The 23,111-nt window shown below is 39.3% G+C and overlaps 1 protein-coding gene across 3 annotated transcripts in view; it reads left to right on the top strand.

The window, feature by feature from the left end:
- Nucleotides 1-22,048, top strand: part of UNC5B (unc-5 netrin receptor B) — a 253,877-nt gene extending 231,829 nt beyond the window's left edge. For all 3 annotated transcript variants that reach the window (XM_077454580.1, XM_077454581.1, XM_077454579.1), the window contains 9 exons: nucleotides 286-480; nucleotides 1,024-1,395; nucleotides 6,581-6,668; nucleotides 7,627-7,795; nucleotides 9,507-9,740; nucleotides 12,580-12,729; nucleotides 13,432-13,596; nucleotides 17,770-17,948; nucleotides 20,025-22,048. In XM_077454580.1, the coding sequence (XP_077310706.1) occupies nucleotides 286-480; nucleotides 1,024-1,395; nucleotides 6,581-6,668; nucleotides 7,627-7,795; nucleotides 9,507-9,740; nucleotides 12,580-12,729; nucleotides 13,432-13,596; nucleotides 17,770-17,948; nucleotides 20,025-20,190 (1,718 nt within the window). In that variant the 3' untranslated portion in view covers nucleotides 20,191-22,048. The remainder of the gene's footprint in view (nucleotides 1-285; nucleotides 481-1,023; nucleotides 1,396-6,580; nucleotides 6,669-7,626; nucleotides 7,796-9,506; nucleotides 9,741-12,579; nucleotides 12,730-13,431; nucleotides 13,597-17,769; nucleotides 17,949-20,024) is intronic.
- Nucleotides 22,049-23,111: the final 1,063 nt, after the last annotated feature.

The raw sequence follows: 23,111 nt of genomic DNA, 5'->3' as shown, positions 1-23,111 counted from the left end.
GGCCAAGAAGTCTTCAGGAAATTAGTGATGGGACTGTTTGGAGAAGCTTGTCTGATAGCTTGCTTGGATGTAGGCCTTCACCAACTATACTTGCATGTTTCCTCTACCTTTACCTCTATCATAAACCTGAATGCTTGGATGATCCATATTTATGCTTAACTCTGTTAGCTGGCAAGATAAGATTTTGTCCGCATGTCCAGTTGATCACAAATTATTTTTATTGACAAACCTTTCTAGTTGATGATCATTTGATTTTTCAGTAATTTCTGGTTTTCTCTTTATTAGTGCTGGACTCAACAGGAGACGTTGCTCTCTATGCTGGACTGGTTGTTGCCATTTTCATCTTCATTGTTATACTCATGGCTGTTGGCATAGTTGTGTACAGACGCAACTGCCGAGATTTCGACACTGACATCACAGATTCCTCGGCAGCCCTTACAGGAGGCTTTCATCCGGTGAACTTTAAGACTTCCAGGCATGGTATGGCTAATGTGCTTGACACCCTCACCTATGCATTACTGTGCATGCTCATTAACTGTTGTCTTCTGAGGTGCTGCCAGATGGTCACAATAACAAAACAGATGAGGCTTATAACGACAGTATTCCATTTGGGGAGTTGTAATTACACCTTTTATATTTTTGTAATTACAGTATACAGATCTGCGACATACATGGAAAAGAAAAAAAGAAAAAAACTTAATGTTAGGATAGATATTCTCCCTCTGTAGAAGAATAAAATGTAACATGTAATATGTTAGCCACCTATGCTCCCAGGCAAAAAGCAAGAATCATCTGAAATTTTTATAGCATACATATTGCTGTAAATTACTACTGACTGAACATTATGGTCTTTTTATTTCCAGACATGCTGCTCATTTTGTGTAATTATTGTTACCTCTCTGGGGAAAATATACATTATCCAATATAAACACCAAAAAAAACAGGATCATGCTTCCTTAAAAATGGTTAGGCAAGCCTCATGCTTTAAAAGAAATTAATCAAAACATGCCTTTTTTTCCCCAGACAATTCTCATTTACTACATCCATCGATGCAGCCAGATCTGACAGCCAACGCTGGCATATATCGAGGGCACATGTATGCATTGCAAGACTCTGCTGACAAAATCCCCATGACCAATTCTCCATTGCTGGATCCCCTTCCAAACCTAAAGATTAAAGTCTACAATTCATCTCCGGTGGGATCATCTCCTGGAATACAAGATGACCTGCTTGGTCCAAAGTCTGTAGTATCATATCCTTCAGACACTAACCTCATTAATGCAAGGAATAAAACCATGAGTAGCCAACACTTGCTGACTTTACCCCGAGACTCCAGTAACAGCGTGACGGGCACATTTGGAGCTCTAGGTGGAAGGCTAACATTCCCAAACACAGGTGATTTCTTAATTTCTAACTTGCTTAATTATTTCTGTATTTTAAGTAATGCCATATGATTAAAGGTGAAGGATTTTTATTGCTGCCTAAGTCCTCTATAGGGAGTTTCCCTCCCTTTTTCTGTGCAAACATAGCATAGCAAGAAGTGAAAAGAAATATCTCCAAAGCGAGGGGAAATCCATATTTGGCCATTCACAGTACGAGATTTTTGCCTCTACTCAGATATGGGTGACAACTGTCATTTTCTAGCCTTCTAGCCTTAGAAATCCTGAAACACACTGGGGTGATTTATTAAAGGCAGATAGGCTGTTCTTTTTGTAAGGGTATTTTCCCTGGGGCGTTTGCTATTTTATACCAGAGAGCAGCCTTCCAAAACCTTTGCATGACAGAAAATGAAAAAGGAGATTTCATGGGATGTAAAGGGTGCATCATAACAAATGGCAAAGTTCATTAAAATTACAATATTTATTAGGAAATTCAATTAAGACAATATATCCATATAAAACCAAGTACAATCATGACCCATTTCATATGATTTGTAAACTCAAAGCGGTGTTATGGTGGTGAATCCTGACATGTTTAGATTGCTTTCATATAACAGTTATTTGAATTATTAGTTATTAATGAAGTGTTACCAATGGTGTCAACCAAACTGGGACCATATCTGACCAGGGCATATCCAACTGGCCACCTACCTACACCAGGGAGCTCAGCCCTGCTTGTTTCTCAAGCAATAAAAACCCGACTTAAGCTATACTCTTCACTCTATCTAGAGAGCAATGTTTTAGCAGAAGTTAAACTTTTTTCTTTTTTTGTAAATTCTTTTTATTGATTTTAAACACAGAACAAACAAAAAACTAAATAACAATAGGGTGGCGCCAGCACAACACCACCTCTGCACAGATAGGCCACACAGGGCCAGTAAACATAAAACATATCTAACAAAACTAACATAGTTCAACTGACTGTGCTAAAAGAAAACCACCACCACCCCCCAGTTCCCCCCTCAACCCCCCAACCACCAGCACAACCAGCATCTAATGTATTTATGTACCCGGATAATATATGCATCAGCTATGTAGCCATCTATTTTTTCGGCAAATAATTTACAGGTAGGTCATCAATATTGAGTATTGTATGGTTGTTGTGCACTTTAACTATATATTCCAAGACCATTCAGGACCAGAAGGACTCCCATCCAGGATTTCCTGAACATTTTAGGGGACAAAAGATCTCCCTACCCCACAATGGATGTTGAGTCAATCCAGGCCCGCCATACCTTATCAAATTTTTTTATACAACCCCTGGACAGCTGAACTTAAATCTTGGGTGTTATGCAACAAATAATAAAATGATTATGATGCAAGCCACTACTGAAAAAATGTCCAATAGACAAAAAAATACAAAAAACATTTATATTTGCCTAAGCTTACATTTTCCAGTTTACATCAATATTTAATTAAAGTTATTATTTTAAACAAACATTGTAATTACTGTTGTGCTCTTTTCCTTGCTGTACATCTAGAAAGCGGATGTTTATGTTTCCCAGACAAAAGCCTTTCAAATAAATTTAATTCATATCTAAAATAAGATTTGGGTACATATTTGTGCATGAAATTGTATTAAATGCTGTAGCAATATTGTTGATTTGATATTATGCACTTCAACACAATTAGGAATGAAAATAACGTGCATTGACTAAAAACTGCAATTATGGCTCCTAATAACCCAGAATGTTGCTTAATTGCATGCAGTCATAATTTTAGTTTCTCTTGCACATTTAGAGTTCAACAGCTTCGTGTGGTAATACAGTAACTGCTGGTAAATTATACCAATACACCCAACCACCACAAAAAACAACTCAAATGATAGTGGTCTAACATCATGGCAAAAAAGTATATTCTACTATATTTTTACACATCTTTTTTTTTTTAATCAGAAGAAAGCTAACATGAATATGTTATATTATGTGAACTACTGTTAACATGCACTTCCTATTCCCCTGTTTACCAATCAAAGCTCTTTCAAATATGAAGTATTTCCAGGTGGGGGAAGGGGGACATATGAATTTCTTACCTTCCTGCCACTGTGCATGCCTAATATGAGGCTTACACAGGACTTTCTACATGGGGCTGCAGTGAGCAGGGTAGCTGTGGAGCACAGAGAAGGTTAGTATTACTAGAGAGGAGGCAGCCTATATAGTACCTGGGTTTAACCACTTGCTTACTGGGCACTGAAACCCCCCTCAGTCCCAGACCAATTTTCAGCTTTCAGCGCTGATGCACTTTGAATGACAATTGCGCGGGCATACAACACTGTACCCAAATGAAATTTTTATCATTTTTTTCCCACATATAGAGCTTTCTTTTGGTGGTATTTAATTACAGCTGGGAGTTTTATTTTTTGCTAAACAAACAAAAAAGATGCAAAAAAAAAAAAAATCATGTTTAATAGTTTGTTATAAAATTTTGCAAACGGGTCATTTTTCTCCTTCATTGAAGTGCGCTGATGAGGCGGCACTGATAGGCTGCACTGGTGGGCACTGATGGGCTGCATTGGTGGGCACTGATAGGCTGCATTGGTGGGCACTGATAGGCTGCACTGGTGGGCACTGTTAGGCATAGTTAAGGCGACACAAATAGGCACAGATAAGGCAGCACCGATGGGCACAGATAAGGCGGCACTGATGGGCAAAGATGGGCACATAAGATGGCACGGATGGGTGGCACAAATGGGTGGCACGGATGGGTGGCACGGATGGGCACTGATAGGTACCACTGATAGATGGGACTGATGGGCACTGATAGGTGGCACTGATGGGCGGCACTGATGGGCGGCACTGCTGGGCACTGGTAGATGACACTGATGGGCACGGATATGTGGCACTGGGGTGCAGCACCTTTGTTAAGGCAGATTGTGGGCACTGTTGGGTGGCACTGTGGGCACTGCTGGGTGGCACTGTGGGCACTGCTGGGTGGCACTGTGGGCACTGCTGGGTGGCACTATGGGCACTGCTGGGTGGCACTGACGGGGGGCACTTACTTTTTTTAATGTGGCACTTGCAGGGGGCAGGTGGGCACTGGCAGGGGGCAGGTGGGCACTAGCAGGGCTGGCCGTGATAGGGACGGATGATCGGCTTTTTTTTTTCTCCTCGTGCTGTCAGCGCGAGGAGGAATAATAGCCGATTACCAGCTCCATTATATCACATGATCAGCTGTCATTGGCTGACAGCTGATCACGTGATAAGGGGTCGGGATCGACCCCTTGTACGGATCGGTGATCAGGCGAGTCTCGTAGACTCGCCGATCACAGAGCGCGCCGCACGCGCCCCTCAGGGGGCGCGCAGGCCGCTCGTGCATGGGACGACGTGAATAGACGTAGTCCCGGAAAAGGAGATCCGCGCTGTAGCCGTCATTTGACTATAGCGCGGATCTCAAGTGGTTAAAGTGGTTGTAAAGGCTGAAGGCAGCAGTCCCTGCCCCCTAATATTTACCTGAGCTCCACCTCGATCCAGCGATGTGCACAAAGGCATTGGCGCTCTGAGGCCTCTCCCTCCTCATTGGCTGAGACAGCAGTGGGAGCTCATTGGCTCCCACTGCTGTCAATTAGCCAATGAGGAGAGAGAGGGGGCGTGGCTGAGCCACGGCTCCAAGTCTGAATAGACCTGCAGAGCAGCTCAGAAGAGAGCCTGCTTGGGTGCCTCCATTGCAAGCTGCTTGCTCTTGGGGCACTCGACAGGAGGGAAGGCCAGGAGTCGCAGCGGGGGACCTAAGAAAAGGAGGCTTGGGGCTACTCTGTGCAAAACAATTGTTCAGAGCAGGTAAGTATAACAAATATGTATTTTTTTTTTTTTACTTTTTTGCCTTTAATATCACTTTAAGCTCCGTTCTGAAGATCACATACTAATCCATGAATATTATTAAAATCTTTTTTGAATATAGCAGTTTATAAAAATAACATACATTGCATTCAGTGGCTCTTTAAAGTAAACTTATCACAAAAGTACAAACTAAGACAAAATAAGTAAATTATAAAACAGATAACCTTTTCATAAAAACCATACAGCTAAATTGTCAGTAGATCCAGAGATATGGACAGCTTAGTGATTGTAAAGGTAATTTATTTATTTTTGTAAATAAAAAAACATGTTCTAGTCACCTGCCGCTTCCTGTGAGGGCACTTGTGCAGGCTTGATCCCAAGCCAGGCTCTGTGTGTCCATTGACACCCACTTTTTGGATCGGCCCTGCACCCACTCTCTCCTCACATCCTGTGGTTGTCGACCGCTGCTGTCTCTATGTCCAGTTGAGAGAGAGAGTTGGTGCTCTCAGGCACAGCAAGGTATTGCAATTGGGCTCAGGTAAGTATTTTAGGGAATGCTGAAGGACAGGGAGTTGAGAATGCATTAAGATAAAAAAAAAACTTCTGCTTTTACAACCACTTTATCACAAATCTTAACTTTACCTTTAAAGCTTTAATTTGGTCCCACCTCCTGAGCCTCCTGACTGATCAGAGAGGCCATCCATCTTATTAAGCAACCAATAGGACCAGTAGGAGGGAAGAGGTCCGAGGTCCTACCTGTATCTCTGGATCTTCTTGTATAGTTTTCACCATGGAAAACCCATGCTTGTGCTTTTTTTTATTGTTTGCTTAGTTTGAATCATCACATTTATAAGAGGTTTCATTTCAGTTTTGAAATCTATGAAATCTGATGCCATAACACCCTGAATATGTTACATTTCATGATCATCCTAAAAGTCTTTAAAGTATAACTAAATGCAAAACTTTTTTTAGCTTTGGATAGAGCAGAGATGGATTAGAACACCTATAAATTTTTATTGTTGTCTGTGCCCCTGTTAGGGAGATTAACCCTCTCCATTTGTTCTCTTTACCGGTATCATTGAAAGTAAAATAAAATCACAAATTGTTGTCCCCAGAAAAGTAATACAGGGAAATTTTTCCAATGGAGACACTAGCCCAAGGGATTTCTCTTATTTCCAGAGAAATGGAACAGGAAGTGAAGGGAAATCTCCCCATTCCGGAAATAAACTGACAGGGGTTATAACTTTCCCTTACTATATCCAAAAGATTTGCCTATAGTTCTACTTTAATTGTTATACAGTACAGTTCAAAATGTCTGAAATTTTACATGCTTGAAAATTGATACTGATATATTTAATTTTTCAGGGGTGAGTTTATTGATACCACATGGAGCCATTCCACAGGGAAAATACTATGAAATGTATTTGATGATAAACAAAAGAGAAAACACTGTGTAAGTAAATAATCTCTCATGTGGACTAAAAGTGGCTTAGTAATATTAGTGGCATTTATAGATATGTTACTTTTTTCTGTTGTGTCCATGTTTTCAAGCTTTGATCAAATATTTGCGTATTGGCATATATTCAGTTGATTGTGTATTTTTGCTTTGAAAAGGATACTTTGAACAAATAAAACAGATTTCCGATCCATAACCATTATTATTTTGGGTGCTAAAGCCAAGTTTCCAGCAGCTATATCATAAACATACTGAGCCATGCAAGATTGCAGTTTAAATTTGTCATATGTTCAGGATTAAAGCTGCACACTGAGATTCATTTGTGGAAAGTGGCCAGGCAATGGTTGTGTGCACACACACACCTACAAATGCATGACTCCATAAGTTTTTTATAGCATTTCATTTTAATTTCATGCTGAATGCAGGGGCGAACTGACCATTGGGCCACTCGGGCACTGCCCGAGGGCCCCGAGCCACTAGGGGGCCCCATCAGGGTTGCCAGCCTCAGTAAAACCAGGGACAGTAAGTAAAAATCTGTCTTTTTTTTACATCTGTCTCTGAAATGTCCCTTACCGACATCCTTTTGGTCTAAAAATCCCAAGATTATAGCTACCCCACCTCTCCAGTACCTTCTCAGCCAATAGAAACATATCTGTGTATACTGTGTGTACATATATGTGTATACTGTGTGATTGTATACTGTGTGTGTATGTATACTGTGTGGCCCCATAATCTCAGATTGCCTGGGGGCCCCATAATCTCCTATTGCCCGGGGGCCCCATGAGTTGTCAGTCCACCCTGAATGTTTCATCAATCTGTAGTGGTAGATTGGGTCTATTAATGGCTTTACCTGCTATGAAACGCCAGTGATTGTACATCTAATGGTTATAAACTGCTGACATTATTTATGCCTTTATCAAACCTAAAAGTAATATTCTTGAAACTTCTCTTGTAGACTACCTTCGGAAGGTACACAGACAATTTTAAGTCCCATTGTAACTTGTGGCCCCACTGGACTTCTGTTGTGTCGACCAGTCATTCTGACTATTCCTCATTGTGCTGATGTCACCACATCCGACTGGATTTTACAGTTGAAGACTCAGTCTCATCAAGGAAGCTGGGAGGTAAGATAATGGCAAAAAAGACCATAATCATTCAGCAATCTTTTTAGGCAACCAACTACAGAGCTACCTGTAATCCACTTTATTGAGTCTATTTAAGCATTGTCAAAGTTCTCAAGCGGATTAATGTGTGTCCCCGAAACATGTTGGCTGTTTATGATAGTTTTGTTAACAATGAAAGTGATTTTTAACTCTTACGTCATTTGTAGTCCACCATCCAAATAATGGGCCCCTCACCAAAGATGGTCAGTTCCAGCCAAGGGGTAATGCAATGACCGCACACTGCTCACTGCCACCAAAAGCCATGCCCCCAACATGTTTTTCACACAACTGGAGCGGAACGTATTTGGTGTGCGGCCTGTTATTTGGATGGTGGATTACAGTGGAGCAAGAATGGACTTCAGGGCTTTGGCATCTGGTTGATTGCAGGGAATTGAGTAGGGTGCAAGCTGGTCTTTTAGCAGTGTGAGTAACCAGTGGTGTCCGGGCAGTGAATGGAATGGATATGCTGTGGGTGGGTATCCAGGCCAAGGCTGTTGGGTCAGCACCACGAGATGGACCAGAGAGGTTTATCAGTAGGGCACAGGGGATGTGTGTGTCCAGGTCTGCTGGCCTAGACAGAGACACCCTGGGCCATTTGATTGTGGAACATAATGCCCTGTACACATGACTGGTTTTCCCATCTGAATAAACTCTGAAGGTTTTTCCGACGGAATTCCGCTCAAGCTGTCTTGCATACACACGGTCATACCAAAGTCCGACAGTCAAGAATGTGGTGACGTACAACACGTACAACGGGACTAGAAAAAGGAAGTTCAATAGCCAGTAGCCAAAAGCTTCCGTGTCGTACTTGCTTCAGAGCATGAGTAGTTTTTGGTACAGCATACAGACAAGCGGTTTTCCCAATAGGAATTGGTTCAGTCGGAAAAGTATAGAACGTGTTCTCTTTCTAGATCTGTCAGAATTTTCAATGTAAAAAGTCAGATGGGGCATACACATGGCCAGAATATACAATGAAAAGCTCCCGTCTGACTTTTTCTGTCACAACTTCCGCTCGTGTGTACGGGGCATGAGAGGTTTAACAAACCTCTTTGTGAGAAAACATTGTTTTGCTACATTGTCCATTGTTATGAATAACAATGGACAAGAAGCCCTAAAACACTCCCTCTATTTAAAGGGGTTGTAAAGGTTAGTGGTTTGTTATTTTTATTAAAAAAAAATGTCATACCTGCTCTGTGCAAGGGTTTTTCACATAGCAGCCCTCCTCCTCTTCTGGGGTCCCTGCTGGCATTCCTGATGCCTGCCCTTTATCAAGTGCCCCCATGTAAAGCCATTTTCCATGGGGGCACCCATGGGGACATGCTCCTGAGACCATTGACACAGACAGCGGGACTCAGCCCAGCCCCCCGTGCCCGTATCACTAGATTTGATTGACAGCAGTGGGAGCCAATAGCTCCTGCTGCTATCAATCTGTCCAATGAGAAGAGACAGTAGCTGGGCACGTGCCTGTCGCTGGAATGAATCGGGCTCAGGTAAGAAAACAGGGGGGGGGGGCAGCTACAGCATAGAATTCATTAAGGTGAAAAACCCTGAGACTTCACAATCACGATAATGATAAATCTCACAGTATGTGCTGTAATTTAATACATGTAAATATCAGTTTAACATTAGCCTACTTGTTTGCTAAACTATTGTTTGTTTTACTGTTTTTCAGGAAGTTGTGACAATAAATGAAGAGACTCTTAACACACCATGTTACTGTCAGCTGGAAAGTCAGTCCTGCCATATTTTACTTGACCAGCTGGGTACCTATGCCTTTGTCGGGGAGTCTTACTCCAGATCTGCTATAAAGCGACTCCAGCTGGCAATATTTGCACCTATTCTTTGCACTTCACTGGAATACAACCTCAAAGTTTACTGCTTAGAGGATACACCAGATGCATTAAAGGTAGGAGGCAAAATATCAGTTTTGTTTTTTTGGGCTTTTCTTTGTTCTGATTTGCTTACCATAACATCAAAAGGCACATTTATTTGTTAGGAGCTAGGCTCAAGTGTAAGTGTAGGATCGAGGCAATAAAATGTCAACTTCATATGTATCAATAGAGAGTTTATTAGAATAACCAAATCACATTAATATTCCCAGCAAAAAAAGAAAAGGCATTTGCTGTATATTGATCCTATCAGCTTATGCTGGCCATATGTTCAAATCTTGGCCAGTTCAGCAGGATCGATTTGAGATTCAAAGTATGTATGAACAGGCTGAATGTACCCAAGTCGATCAACTTGGGTACAACCAGCCTGACAGGTTTTACATACAATTATTGCTAGTGGCTGCTATAGTCTTCTACTGTCTAAACTGTCTTCTTCCGGCAGGGATGGCTTCCCTTGTTCCCCCCGCTGTGAGAATACAATGGTTTGGCAGGAGCGATTTCCGTGTTAACACTGTGTGTGTTGATGGGGGATTTGAGCAGGAAAGAAATGTGCTCCTTTATATGGCCTGCCTTAGTTTCACAGGAATTTTTGTGGGTCATGGATCTATAGAGGAAATGTATACATTTCTAAGGTACAATTTTTGAAGGGATAGCTTATCCACAGACAAAGAAGTATCTTCCATGGAACTTTGTTGCAGCAATTAAGATTCCAGCAAATAATGTTTTTTTTATATAAAAATAGAAAATGTATTTGTACAACAGTATTAAATCATCTGGTCTATACAGTCAAATGTCTAGTCTAATAGTAATAGGATCTCATATATACAGCAAAATACTATATACATAGATTATGTAGCCACCAAAATCATCCAACGCATTTTGAGTAATTATAGTCTTCTTCGTGGGGACAGTAAGGTGGGAGCAATCATAAATAGACTCAATGTAAAGCCAAAAAGAAGCAACCGTGGTACATCCTAAGGGGCCCAGTATGAAGGGGGACTCAAAGACCCACAGGGGATCAAGGGTGGTCAAATGGAGGCAATTGCAGCAAGCCCCACCGTGTGTGGATATATATATATACATCCAATTGTGGATAGTTATAGGTAAGGGTATGTTAATTTGCAGTAATTAAGCATGTGGGAGTAGATTAATTTGATGTTTTCTTATGTCAAAATAGCCCCAAAGGGACCTCTTGGGAGACCAGCCTGTAAATGGCCCTGATGGGACAGTTCAAGGATAGGTAGCCTTGATGTAACATTTCTTATTCTAAGTACTGTCTGGTAAAACTATGTTTAATTTAGGAGCATTTTTCAAATGTTTTTTTTTTTTTATGCCAGCCCTTCCCTAGTTCGTTAACTGTCGTTACCAAAAAAAAAAAAACAAGTCGAGAGAAAAATATTAAGAGGGAGCATTACATGGAATTAAATCTGAACTTTAGGCAAATATAAAATACATAAATGAATGCAGCTCTATAATCATTAAAACTGCATCAATAAATGCATTTTTAAATTCAAGAATTGTAGTTACACAAATGTAACCTAATATAAGCCTTTTCAGTCCCTGTACAACAGGGCAGGGAGAGTAAGAAGAAGAAGCAGTTCAAGAGCCCAGTATGTTCATGTTCTGACAAAAAGCATGCTAATAGGGAGAAAAACGGAGAGATGAACTCATCACTGTGCTGCTTCTTCCTTCACTGCCCAGTCACAAATCTGGGGTGTGTTCAGGACAACCTGAGTTTAGAGGAAGTAGGCTTAAAGATGCTGGCCATCAGACTGAGGGCATCTCATATTACTAAATATCACAGCAAAAGCTGGTTCTGTTATTTTATATTTTAATGAGCTATTCATATTCATCTTGATATTTTTGGCTAGAGTTCTGTTTTAACCCAAATCTCAAACTAATTTTTAAAGCAGACTTATTCTGTACAGTCTAAAATTGTATAATTCTTGTTGATGATGGACTTTACATTATCTGCAAATTACATTAACTTGAGACAATTTTGTGGCACTTCTGGTTAATAAAGGTGTTTTTTCAGTTGTTAGCCTAAACCGGTGTAACCTGTAAATCTAGCTATTAACTGGATAAATCAGTCTCAAAATTGGGTTTATTCTGGAACATTAATTAGCAGACCTTTCTTTAATGCAGATGCTGAAACAGTCTTTCAGTCTTAAAAAGAGCAAGCTAATTAAGAGTAGAAAACTGTTTCCTATTTTACCGTTTTAAATATTCAAATGACTCACATTAAGGCAACATATACTTGTCTAACCTTATAGCTCTCAGGTAATTAATGTACTCAGAGAGCTTCCTCAGTGTTTAAAGGGCAAAATAAAGTAATTATTTTTACTATTTCTCAGTTGTGCACGCAAGTGAGTGAATGTCTTCCTAATAACCTCATTATCTCAACAGATAATTTCAGAAAACAAACTAACTGGGACGTTGCATAATAATTAGTTAAAAATTCAGGCTGGGTTTGTAGCTTCCTGTGCTTTAGATACTCTAGACCCTCTCAACAGGACCATATCCTTCTAAGTAGCTCCAATTAACAATATTAATAGTCCAATCTAGTATAATTGTACCAAAAGTTTATCTTATGCAAACCAATATGTCAACTGTCTTGGTTTGATGATTATTAAGTTTTTTTTTTTGTTTTTTGCATTTTATAATTATTTATTGCAGACTCAAATAGAAAACCATACAAAATAAACATTAGATATCTGAAAATCAAATGATTTTGATAAAAATAAGTTTCCATTAATCTGTAAAACCATGTCAACAATTATGCACTGTATCGAGTTAACAAGTCATTTTCACAATGAAGACATACACTAAATCTTGTTTGCTTTGTCTTGTATTCAGGAAGTTCTGGAACTGGAGAAGACATTAGGAGGCTATCTCATAGAGGAACCAAAGCCACTGATGTTTAAAGACAGCTATCACAACCTGCGTCTGTCTATCCATGATATTCCTCATTCGCTGTGGAGGAGCAAATTACTCGCCAAATTTCAGGTCAGTAGGTTTAATCGGACACAAAATACTGGTTTTAGAGGCAGTAATGTGGGGATACAGAGACCTGCTTAAGATTTGGACTCCTCTTCTCTTTAGGCAGACTTCCACTGTCATCTCCTGTCATGTTGGCTGGAGTATTAATTTATGAGCCAAAACCTTTTAGTTCGTTTTGGGCTGAGCAGGGAAGGGTCAGAGCCCCTCTGCCATCCTTTTCCCTATTAGGGAGGTTTCCCTTGAATTCCTGTAAGAACTGGAAGCTACAGTATAGTAAATCTCTCCAACAGAGACACAAACAGAAACACATTTTTAGTGAGTGAGATAAGGATAGAACTGCTAACACTGTTTTTTATTGCTGTCTGTGCCTCCCTGGCCCAGTATAACCCACACATCCCATTTCTTGAGAATGTACCACAGAAACAGAAAGTAAATTTTTCCAGCGTGGATACAGACAACAATAAAATTGACAGATGTTCTGACTCTTACGGAAAATATGTTTTGGCTATATACAATTATGTCAAGCTTGTCCGTGTCCCTTTTCCCCTGATGCCACAGCTCGGATGATAGTGGTTTTGCATGTTTTGGCTATACTTTGCAAACATATATAAACTGCTGTTTCTAACATGCCTGGGTGTTGCTGTGTGCTACTCACTGCAAGGGGGGCATTTTATTGTTGTCTGAAAATGTATGTGTTGTGCCTTTCAGGAGATTCCTTTTTATCACATCTGGAGTGGAAGTCAGAGGGCGCTGCATTGTACATTCACTCTGGAGCGGTACAGTCTGGCTTCAACAGAACTAACATGCAAAATCTGCGTGAGGCAGGTGGAAGGAGAAGGACAGATTTTCCAGTTGCACACAATGCTGGAAGAGGTATGGAGTTACTGTTAAGGATTGAAATGTGTTCTTTATGTTTCATTCCTTCAGATTGTATTTCCTGCACCCAATTCATTCTTTAATCTTAAAAGTTTTCTTCTGTTTTCTCCCCTCAGTTTGTAAACTAGTATTGACGCGTGGACACAAATAATTGGTGTATTAGTTGGAACAGGGCTTTAAAGAGGAACTAAAACCTAGGAATTGTGCCCAGAAAAAGCTGGCAGAGGGCAAAGAATTTGTCCCAAGTATTGTTTGTGGTCTCCCTGCAGCTGATCTTTTCCCCGATGCTGACTTGCCATGCCCTGTTCTGTGTCTCCGTGTGGTGGTGGCCATCTTGGCAGAGCCAGGACTTTGTTTCTTCATGTCACTGCCTCTAGTAAGCAGAACAGTGAGGAGCATTTAGTGACCAAACCACACTCCATATCTCCTGAGACTAGCAGTCAGATGCAGCAGTGCCATAGATCTCACCATGCAGAGACAAATCTATGAAACTGTAGGGACAGATGTGCCTGGGAAGTGATATCATTTATGAGAAATTATAAACAAAAAGATCGATTTTTCTTTGGTGCTGCTTAGACAAAAGTAATATTCCTACATGCCACCTATAACATGAGTTCAGGTTGACTTTAAGGATTTACATGTCTGAATAACCATAATTCTTAGGTGGTATTTTCTCCTTGTAAAACTTCATCTGTAAAACTTCATCCATGAATGCCATGTGCTTAAATGAAGGAATCACAGCCCCAGCCTGGTAGCATTAATAACTCTAGTAGTCGCATTCTGATGGTCAGATGATTCTGTGAAATCTCCCCAGTCGCAACTATTTTTTTTACATATTAGTGACATTTGCTGCTGGTCAAGTGGACCTCGTTTTTCTGAGGGCCTTGAAGAACACCCTAAAATGGTACCAATCATGCACCAACCCCTAATTACATTTGGAAATAAGCAAACATAGATGGGTTGCTTTACCTCAGTCACAATTTTCATTTGCCCAAGATCTTCTGAGTGAACATCACTGTGGATTCAGAGGCGTTTCAGATACACAGGTTCATATGTACTAGCTTGCTTTGTATAACAGGGCTTGTGTTTATTCCCAGATGGCTTTGAACTACAGAAGGGTGAGGTCTTCTCTAAGAGTGGCCACAATCATATGAGGAATGCTAAATAGTTTGAAACCCCCCTTAAGCATTTAGCACACTGTCATAAATGTCATGATATTTTTGAATGACAAGTATGAGCTCACATATCAATGGCTTTTCAAATTGTGAATAAAGTGAGGAACACTTTTTTCTGTTTTCTGTAACTCTATTAGGAAGATTTTATCTTGCATCCCCATGATTCCAGTCACCAAACAGGAATTCAAAGCGCAATAAACCATTGCGACCATTGTCACAATAAGTGAGGACATTATACTCCTCTGTCACATCCCTTGCATCACTACAGGCCACAGTAGTAACATAGTGGTTTGTGGTAGGAACCGCATTGGGTGGTGGGTGACCAGGAATTCAACACTTTATTAAGTGAGGAATTTGAATTCAGAGGAGTCTTAAAGGGAAGTTTTCTCTAAAATAAAGCAGCAAACTGTGGCCTGAGGAGCAGAGAGTGATCATTTGATATCACATTTGCAGGGCCCATATTTTTAAGCAAGGCCCCAAATGCTAACTTAGTCAGTCTCTTTATTGATGCACTGTAAGCCCCAACTTAATTCAAGCCTACAGCAACATGTAATAGAATGAGCAATGAAAGATGCATTCTGATTAGTTGCTACAAGTACACTGTTTTTTGAAAACCTATTTTTCCTATTTTTCTTTAAATTTTACATACACTAGTAATTTATTTTTTCAGCCAGGGCTTAATTATATATTACTTGCCAGTGCAAGCTACAAAATGTTTCCTTGCGTTTTTCTCTATTGTATGTTTTTTCTTTGTATCTTGTATTATATCTCTGTGTCATGTTATTTAAAGATTGTATTTCAACAACATTAATTTTGCAGTTTATTTCCAAATATATTTTTATTTAAAAAAAAGTAGAAGTCAAAGAAGGGCATTTTAAACTTTTACTGGTGTATGTAAATCAGAGCAACTTCTCTTATCATAAAATTCAATTTCTAGACATTCTGTGGTAAAGATTTGAAACAGACATTCGGTGTTAAGGTTTTTATTATTTTAACTTTATTATATTTTGATAGAGTTTGAGTGTTGATGTTTCTTTAATGACAATTCTATCTATAGATGTTTAATGATATTTGGATAGAGTAATGAGCAGAAAACATTATTTATTCAAGATTTGCCTAGCTGTGGAAATATTTAAGTGGCTGGCCATTCTCTAGTGTGTGAACATCAAATGCCTATTATGAAACAGTAAGCATTGCAGAAGAACAAAACATTGGCTTTTTTAAAACCAACATCTCCATAAATCATGACGTAAAGAGTGCAACCACTCAACCGCTATAAGACATACTCCTTCCTTAATGTAGAGATTTGTAAATGTGCTATTACTGATCCTCATATGTCCCATAACCATCAACCAGTTTTAGCCAGCATAGCATGTAGGAACTGATTTAAAGAATAAGTACATTGAAAACTGTTAGCTCCTAATAGTGATCTTGATGGGGTGTTCTCTGTTCTTATGTTAAAGTGAAACATGGATTTAATGGGGAAAATCAACTCAAGGTGAAATATTTATATTCCTCGCACTTCACCAAACCTTATGGTAGATCTCTACCATCCCATGGTCTCTAATTATTAATATAGGCCACATGTGTCAAACACAATGCCCCCGGGCAAAATGTGGCCCACCAGGACATTTCATGTGGCCTTTGGATCCAGGGCTTTTTTTGCAGCTCAAACATAGCGAAACTCCTTTCCACCACTTTTGGCTCTTCCCCTCCGCTCTCCATTTTCCCTTGTAAACAATGAACCCTTCTGTGTTTACAAGGATAATTATTCTCTTGGCAGTTCTCACAAATCCCTGCCTGCCCTGCACTCACAGTGGGGACAAGGGAGATTCCATCGGGTGCATAGATGCCATCCAATGATCTACATGCAAGTGAGAGAGAGAGATGCCTACACTGTTGGGTACTAGAGCTAGGCCTTAGGTTGTTTTTTTTGTTTTTTTTGTTTTGAGGAGGGGGTTAAGGTGATAGCTGTGGAGGGAGATGTGTGCAGAGGTGGGGAATGAAGGAGAGTGGTGCAGAGGTAAAAGCCGTGTGTGCATAGGGCACCCCTGAAATTGCACTCTGTACGTAGCACTTCCCTGAACTCTACACATAACACACTCACACTGGTATTTACTGCCCTTTTAATATCCTCCTGATGCAATTTGGCCACACCTACCATTCAATGCAGTTCAGTGTGGGGGCGTGGTTGAGTTCCTGCACCTATTCTCTGAAAGAATAAAAAACCTTGAATAACTATTCTTTCAGATACAACTGGTCCCCTTTTAGGGCGACCATAGTGCCCATGATAAAAGTAAGTTTGACACCTCTGATATAGGCCATACTAGTGCAATTCATTAAGACCAGTGTCACATCAATTGTGTTATCACGCTTTCCCTGTTATTATTTTATTATAGGGTTTGTGTGTGTCTGGGAGAGGTAGACACAGAAACTATTATGGGAGATCCCAGCACTAATATCCCTGAGAGATATTGTAGACCAATGGGTAATTGTGAGCATCCATGGAAATGTCAATGAAGGGTTTTCAGTGGACTTACTGTTTGATGTCAAATATTGTACAGTAGTAAAATATTATAGACAAAAGTAGAGGACAACTGTTGTTATAAGTTCATTGCTGGTTCCAAATTTAGATACTCCGTCAGTATACATTAAAGAACACTCTGCCAGCAATATGAAAAAACAAACAAATTTCCTGTGTACACGGAATCATTTGTTGTTTTATTTTAACACAGAGGGAGTTTCTCAGTTCAGCGTTCTTTATTTACTTTGAACACTTCGAAAATAAAACAAGGGTATAAAATGTGGCTTCCCGCATTCTTCCTCCAATTTCCATAGTTATAGAAACAGATGTGAAAGAGAAGGATGAGGCTTACCACTGTTTAGGGTATTTAATCCTTCATATGGCACAAGGGAGCTGAATGTTATTGTGTATACATATACAATTTGTCACAAAATTTCATCCAACATTGTCATTTTTATTGTGTTTTAACAGAATGCCAAATCATTTGATCCTTTCTGTTCACACCCCGGAAGTAATGTGACAACCCAGTTAGGACCATATGCCTTTAAGATTCCTTTAACCATCCGGCAGAAAATTTGCAATAGCCTGGATGCCCCAAATACTAGAGGAAATGACTGGAGGCTTCTAGCACAAAAGCTCAGCATGGATCGGTAAGTCTGTAATTTTCTTTTTCATATTTCATTCTTTTTTCATTCTTTTGTCCATCATAAATTGAAATGTAATTTATATTGTAGTCTATAGACTTGAGCATTAAAATACAAATGAAACATGTTTATACTTAAAGTGGAGTTCCACCCAAAAGTGGAACTTGCGCTTATATGCTTCCCTCCCCTCCGGTGTCACATTTGGCACCTTTTGGGGGAAGGGGGGCGACCCATTTTTTGACAGGTCCCCTTCCCCATTTTCAGTCAATTAGAAAGTGCAGCGTGCTTCGCACATACACAGTAGGGAACCAGCAGTTCACTGCCTGGTTCCCTTACCAGGAATGCAAGCTGGCAGTAACTGGGAGTCTATCCGAAGATTGGCTGGGGTGCCGACATCGCAAGCTCCCTGGGCAGGTACGTGCCCTAATATTAAAAGTCAGCAGCTACAGTATTTGTAGCTGCTGACTTCTATTTTTTTTCACCCAGGCTAGGCTGGACTTCCTCTTTAAATTTCAATTTTACACTGCAATTTTGATTTAGTCACAAAACCTGAGTGATTGCATTTGTAGAAAGTTGTATTCTAGAGTATTTGATTTTAGCAGACCCTTTAAAGCATACTATGTCAAGGCAAAATAAGAAAAAAAAATTATTCACCATGCCAAAACTTTACAGACCCTTTCACTTTCCCATTCTCAACTTAAAGTCTAATTGTTCTATGATTCAAGATAAGAATTAGGAGGACTAAATTGATTCTTTGACATAACACAGGCAGAGAGCAAAAGACACAGCCCAGCTCTAAAGAAAAGTCAAAACAGGGCCAATCAAAACTCGGCACAGGGAGAAATAGGCTACGTCCCAAATACATTTTATTTTTACTTACTAATAATTAAAAATAAAGGGATAATTAATCCCTTTATTTTTAATAATCCCCTCATAGGTGAAATACATACAGTATATGTTTACAGTTTTGCAGACTTGCAGCTGTAATTGCAGCCAAAGGTGGTTCTACAAAGTATTGACTCAGGGGGGCTGAATACAAATGCACGCCACACTTTTCAGATATTTATTTGTAAAAAAAATAAAATAAAACCATTTATCATTTTCCTTCCGCTTCACAATTAAGTGCCACTTTATTGCTGGTCTATCAGATAAAATCTCAATAAAAATACATTTATGTTTTTGGTTGTAACCTGACAAAATGTGGAAAATGTCAAGGGGTATGAATAATTTTCATACTCAAAGCACTGTATTTCCTGTATTAGTGCGTCTAATACATTTATGTTCATTTATGTTCTATTAGGAAAACCCTCTCTTGTGCTCTTGTTGACTATTGAAAATGTATGCCCCTAGACCATGTCTACAAATGTGTCCCTTAAGCCTAGTACACGCTAATCGTTTTTTTTTTTTTTTTTTCGTTAAACACAGCAGGGCTGAATGGAAAAAAAAACCCTGACAGCTCAGGAGGAGCAGCTGAACTAACCATGCAATGTTAGTACAGTGATCTCCCCTGCTGTGCTATTGTGTTCTGACAGGGGAACACCCCCCCACCAGAACATTCCGATTGGGAGCCGATCAGCATTATTTATTGGCTCATGCCCCAGCTGCACTACACATGTGGTACTAGGCTTTAAGGCAGGGGTAGATAACCTCGGCACTCTAGCTGTGGTGAAACTACAAATCCCATCATGCTTCTGCCTCTAGGAGTCATGCCTGTGATTGTCAGGGTCTTGCAGTGTCTCATGGGACTTGTAGTTTCACCGCAGCTGGAGGGTTAAGGTTGCCTTATAATCTGATACCTTACTGTATAGGTCTATTTACAACGTATGCTATTTACAACATAGTAGCAAGTCATCTGGATGATTGAGTCTTTCCTTGCTCACCACCTTCTGACTGCAAGTGGTGAATATAAAATATTCATATGCATTATTTCATATATACCTGGTTAAAAAGAGGTAAAATAATATTTACAAATATTTTCTTCATTTCGTAATGTTATAAATCAATAATACATTTTATGCAAAAATTATGTAAATGGTCTTAAAAAAAAGTTATGATTTTTGGTATTTTTTTTTTCATTCCTAGATATCTAAACTATTTTGCCACCAAAGCCAGTCCAACAGGGGTGATCTTGGACTTATGGGAAGCCTTACACCAAGATGACGGTGATCTCAACACTCTTGCCAGTGCCTTGGAAGAGATGGGCAAGAGCGAGATGATGCTAGTCATGGCAACAGATGGAGATTGTTGATGACCTAATCTCAGTTGACTTGAGTTGGTGAATTTGTGGAAAGTGGAATAACGTTTGAGGGAAGAAAGGACTTTGGTCCCTAAAACAAGAGACATTTTTGGTCCTTGTTTGTGCTGGATGACTCACAGAGCTGCAGCTTATTGGGGAGACGAGTACTCCTTACAGTCTAAACACAACCAGCCTTAGAATTCCTTACATACTCTGTTTACAAGCCATTCAAGTGTCTAATGGATTACCCTTACACTCCACTCCACATAATGCCAGGTGCACAAAGAGAAGCATCATCGGTACCATGACAGCTGCTGATAGACATCACAACGCCATTCTAAAAGAAAAAAAAATAACAACTTTGTAGTTTTATGCTCTTTCATTTCCTCCATCTTTAGAAATGATATCTTTGAACAGTCTGATCAAACTGCTTTTATCCTGTCCAAGCTTGGAACAGCCTATCTAATAAGGCAAGAGGTTTCTTAGGAAACGCAAGTTTATTTATTATCCAGATCTTTGGATGAGTCTTTGTTTTATATGTTAATGATTGAGATTTCTGAGTGTATGCACCCATGTGTATGTTTGAGGTTGATTTGCCATCTATCTTTCCTTCTCATCTTGCTCAAGTAGAAGTTTCTTAATGCAGACAAATTATTTCAATGGCTTACTTACACTTGTTGAGCCTGCTGTCAGTATAATAATGTTGTTTGTGACTGTACACAGACTGCATTGGGGTGTATTTATTGTCAGTTTCCTTGTTCTTTGATTTTCTGTAACAGATTCTTCATTTTACACTCACATGAATGGAAACCCTACACAAGCTCAGGGAAAATATTGCTTATGTTCAATAATCCTGCCACTGGAACGTGGAAAATAAGTGGCCAGTTAGAGAACCATGAATCAAGTCAAATCAATTGAGTTACAGAGCCACATGTAGTAATACTAGTATATTTGTAACACAAATACTATAACATGCAGCTGCAGTCAATACAGAACACAATCTAGTTGGCAGTTTTTTGCCAATTTTATTTATTTTTTAATACCAATGTCCATCCACATGTTGTTTTCAAAGAGCCCTCATTGGAATTCATGTATAGTGGAATGATTATAGTTTCTTTACAGTAACAACCAGTAAACATCCAATTAATATTACTATCCATTCTTTCATAACAATCTAGCTTCACTTGCTAAGTAGAATTTCTAGATCTGGAAGCGTGTTCCTTGGCATACATGGATCCATAACATGGGATAAAATTGCCTTGCCATGTCTGCTTTTATACATGTGTATGGAGAGCTGCCTTTTTTGTAAATAAGATCATATAAATATGGTCAGCTGCATTGTGCAGGAAGGCTAAAGAAGTAATAAGCTGGTTTGTGTAGTAGAAAAAAAGTCAATGACATGCAGTAGTCTATAGCAAGCAGCCAGTATAATTTTGTTTTTGATCCCATTAATGCAGCCATTAATGAAAGATACTGATTGGTTGCTGTGGGTTACTGCACTGTGAGAACATTTTTTATTGCCTTATTAAATAAGGACTTTATAGTCCTTTTCTACTTTACTGCATATGTAATTGCAAACATCTTAGCATAATATGAAAACATTAATAATGCATTTGTGTTTTATTGTGTTCTGACCTAAGGAAATCACTCCGACCATGACTCCTTGGAAAAACTGTCCCAAGAACTTTTTTTTTTTTTCACAAAATTGAACAGTGTCTTCACAGATTCACACAGATTTTTATTTTATCACGAGTGAATCCTCCCATGCCATTGTAGAAATTAAAATTTATTTTTCAGTAACACGCTCATTTATGTATCACTGCAAATGTGTAAAGAAAACTGGATTAAAAGTGTTATTTTTCTATTTCAAGTTTGATTGAATATATAGCACTTTGTACTAATCTTTCCATACTGCTCTGCTTGAAGGTGTGTAAATAACTAGGAATGTGGTGTTAAATTATGACACCACATAGCGTGATGTACATCTATTTCAATCAATCTTTATTACTGTCTGCTGGACTCCAAAGAAAGAACCGCCAGGATTTGTATTGTTGGCAGCCGAATCATAGTCTACTTTTGTGTCTCCTTACATGATTTTCTATATGTTTATGATGCCCATTTAAAGGAAAATCAAAGCCCTAGTAATGAATAAATACTTAATTTACTTAAGAACCCTACCCCTAACTGTTTAGCTTTATGGTGAATAATTTTTGACACCTTTTAGGACTTTTCGTGGGCTTTGACTGGTGGACTTAACTGGTGATGGGTTTTTGCTTGTGTCAGATTTGCTTCTCTGCCCATACAAGTCATTGCAAATGCAAAAACAGCATGAAACGGGTTGGTACAGCTTAAGAGGTCAAATGCAAAGGAGGTAAACAATGGGAAAAAAATGCACCCGCCAATGAAAGATCTTACAAGCATCTCAAACTGGTCAGCAAACTCCGCACATGTAATCCAAACACTAAATAGCCAAATTACTTCTCTCTCATTGCTAAATAAGTAGTGTTTGGCAAGTTCTTTATTGTACACAGTTGTCACAATGTGCCAAAGATAAAGATACAAATTACTACTACTTGCCTCCATTCATCTCTTTCCCTCCTAATTCCTGGCTAGTCATTATACTTGAAGGTAAAGCTTATCTTTTTTGGCATTTTCCACATTTTTGGTCTTGGTACCGTAATAAATGGAGTTGAATCAACGAGTATCATATATCAGCTATTTGAACCAGTGATTAAGAATAGAGCAGCCAATACAAAAGAAATCGTAAGAATAATTTTGGATATGGTGTCCCCTCCTTAAAGCATAGTATTGGTAGTAATCTGCCTACTGGATGGAAGCAATACAAGCTTCTGGTGTCACCTTAGTTTTAAAGGAATATACACCAGCCTCCTAAATGCTCATATTTAGATGCCACAGCATCTGTGTTGTGGCTT

The sequence above is a fragment of the Lithobates pipiens genome, unplaced genomic scaffold, assembly GCF_037356315.1.
Source record: "Lithobates pipiens isolate NorthernLeopardFrog02 unplaced genomic scaffold, aLitPip1_a1.2 Scaffold_25, whole genome shotgun sequence".
In the NCBI taxonomy this organism is placed as follows: Eukaryota; Metazoa; Chordata; class Amphibia; order Anura; family Ranidae; genus Lithobates; species Lithobates pipiens.
This window is presented reverse-complemented; position numbering and strand designations above follow the sequence as displayed.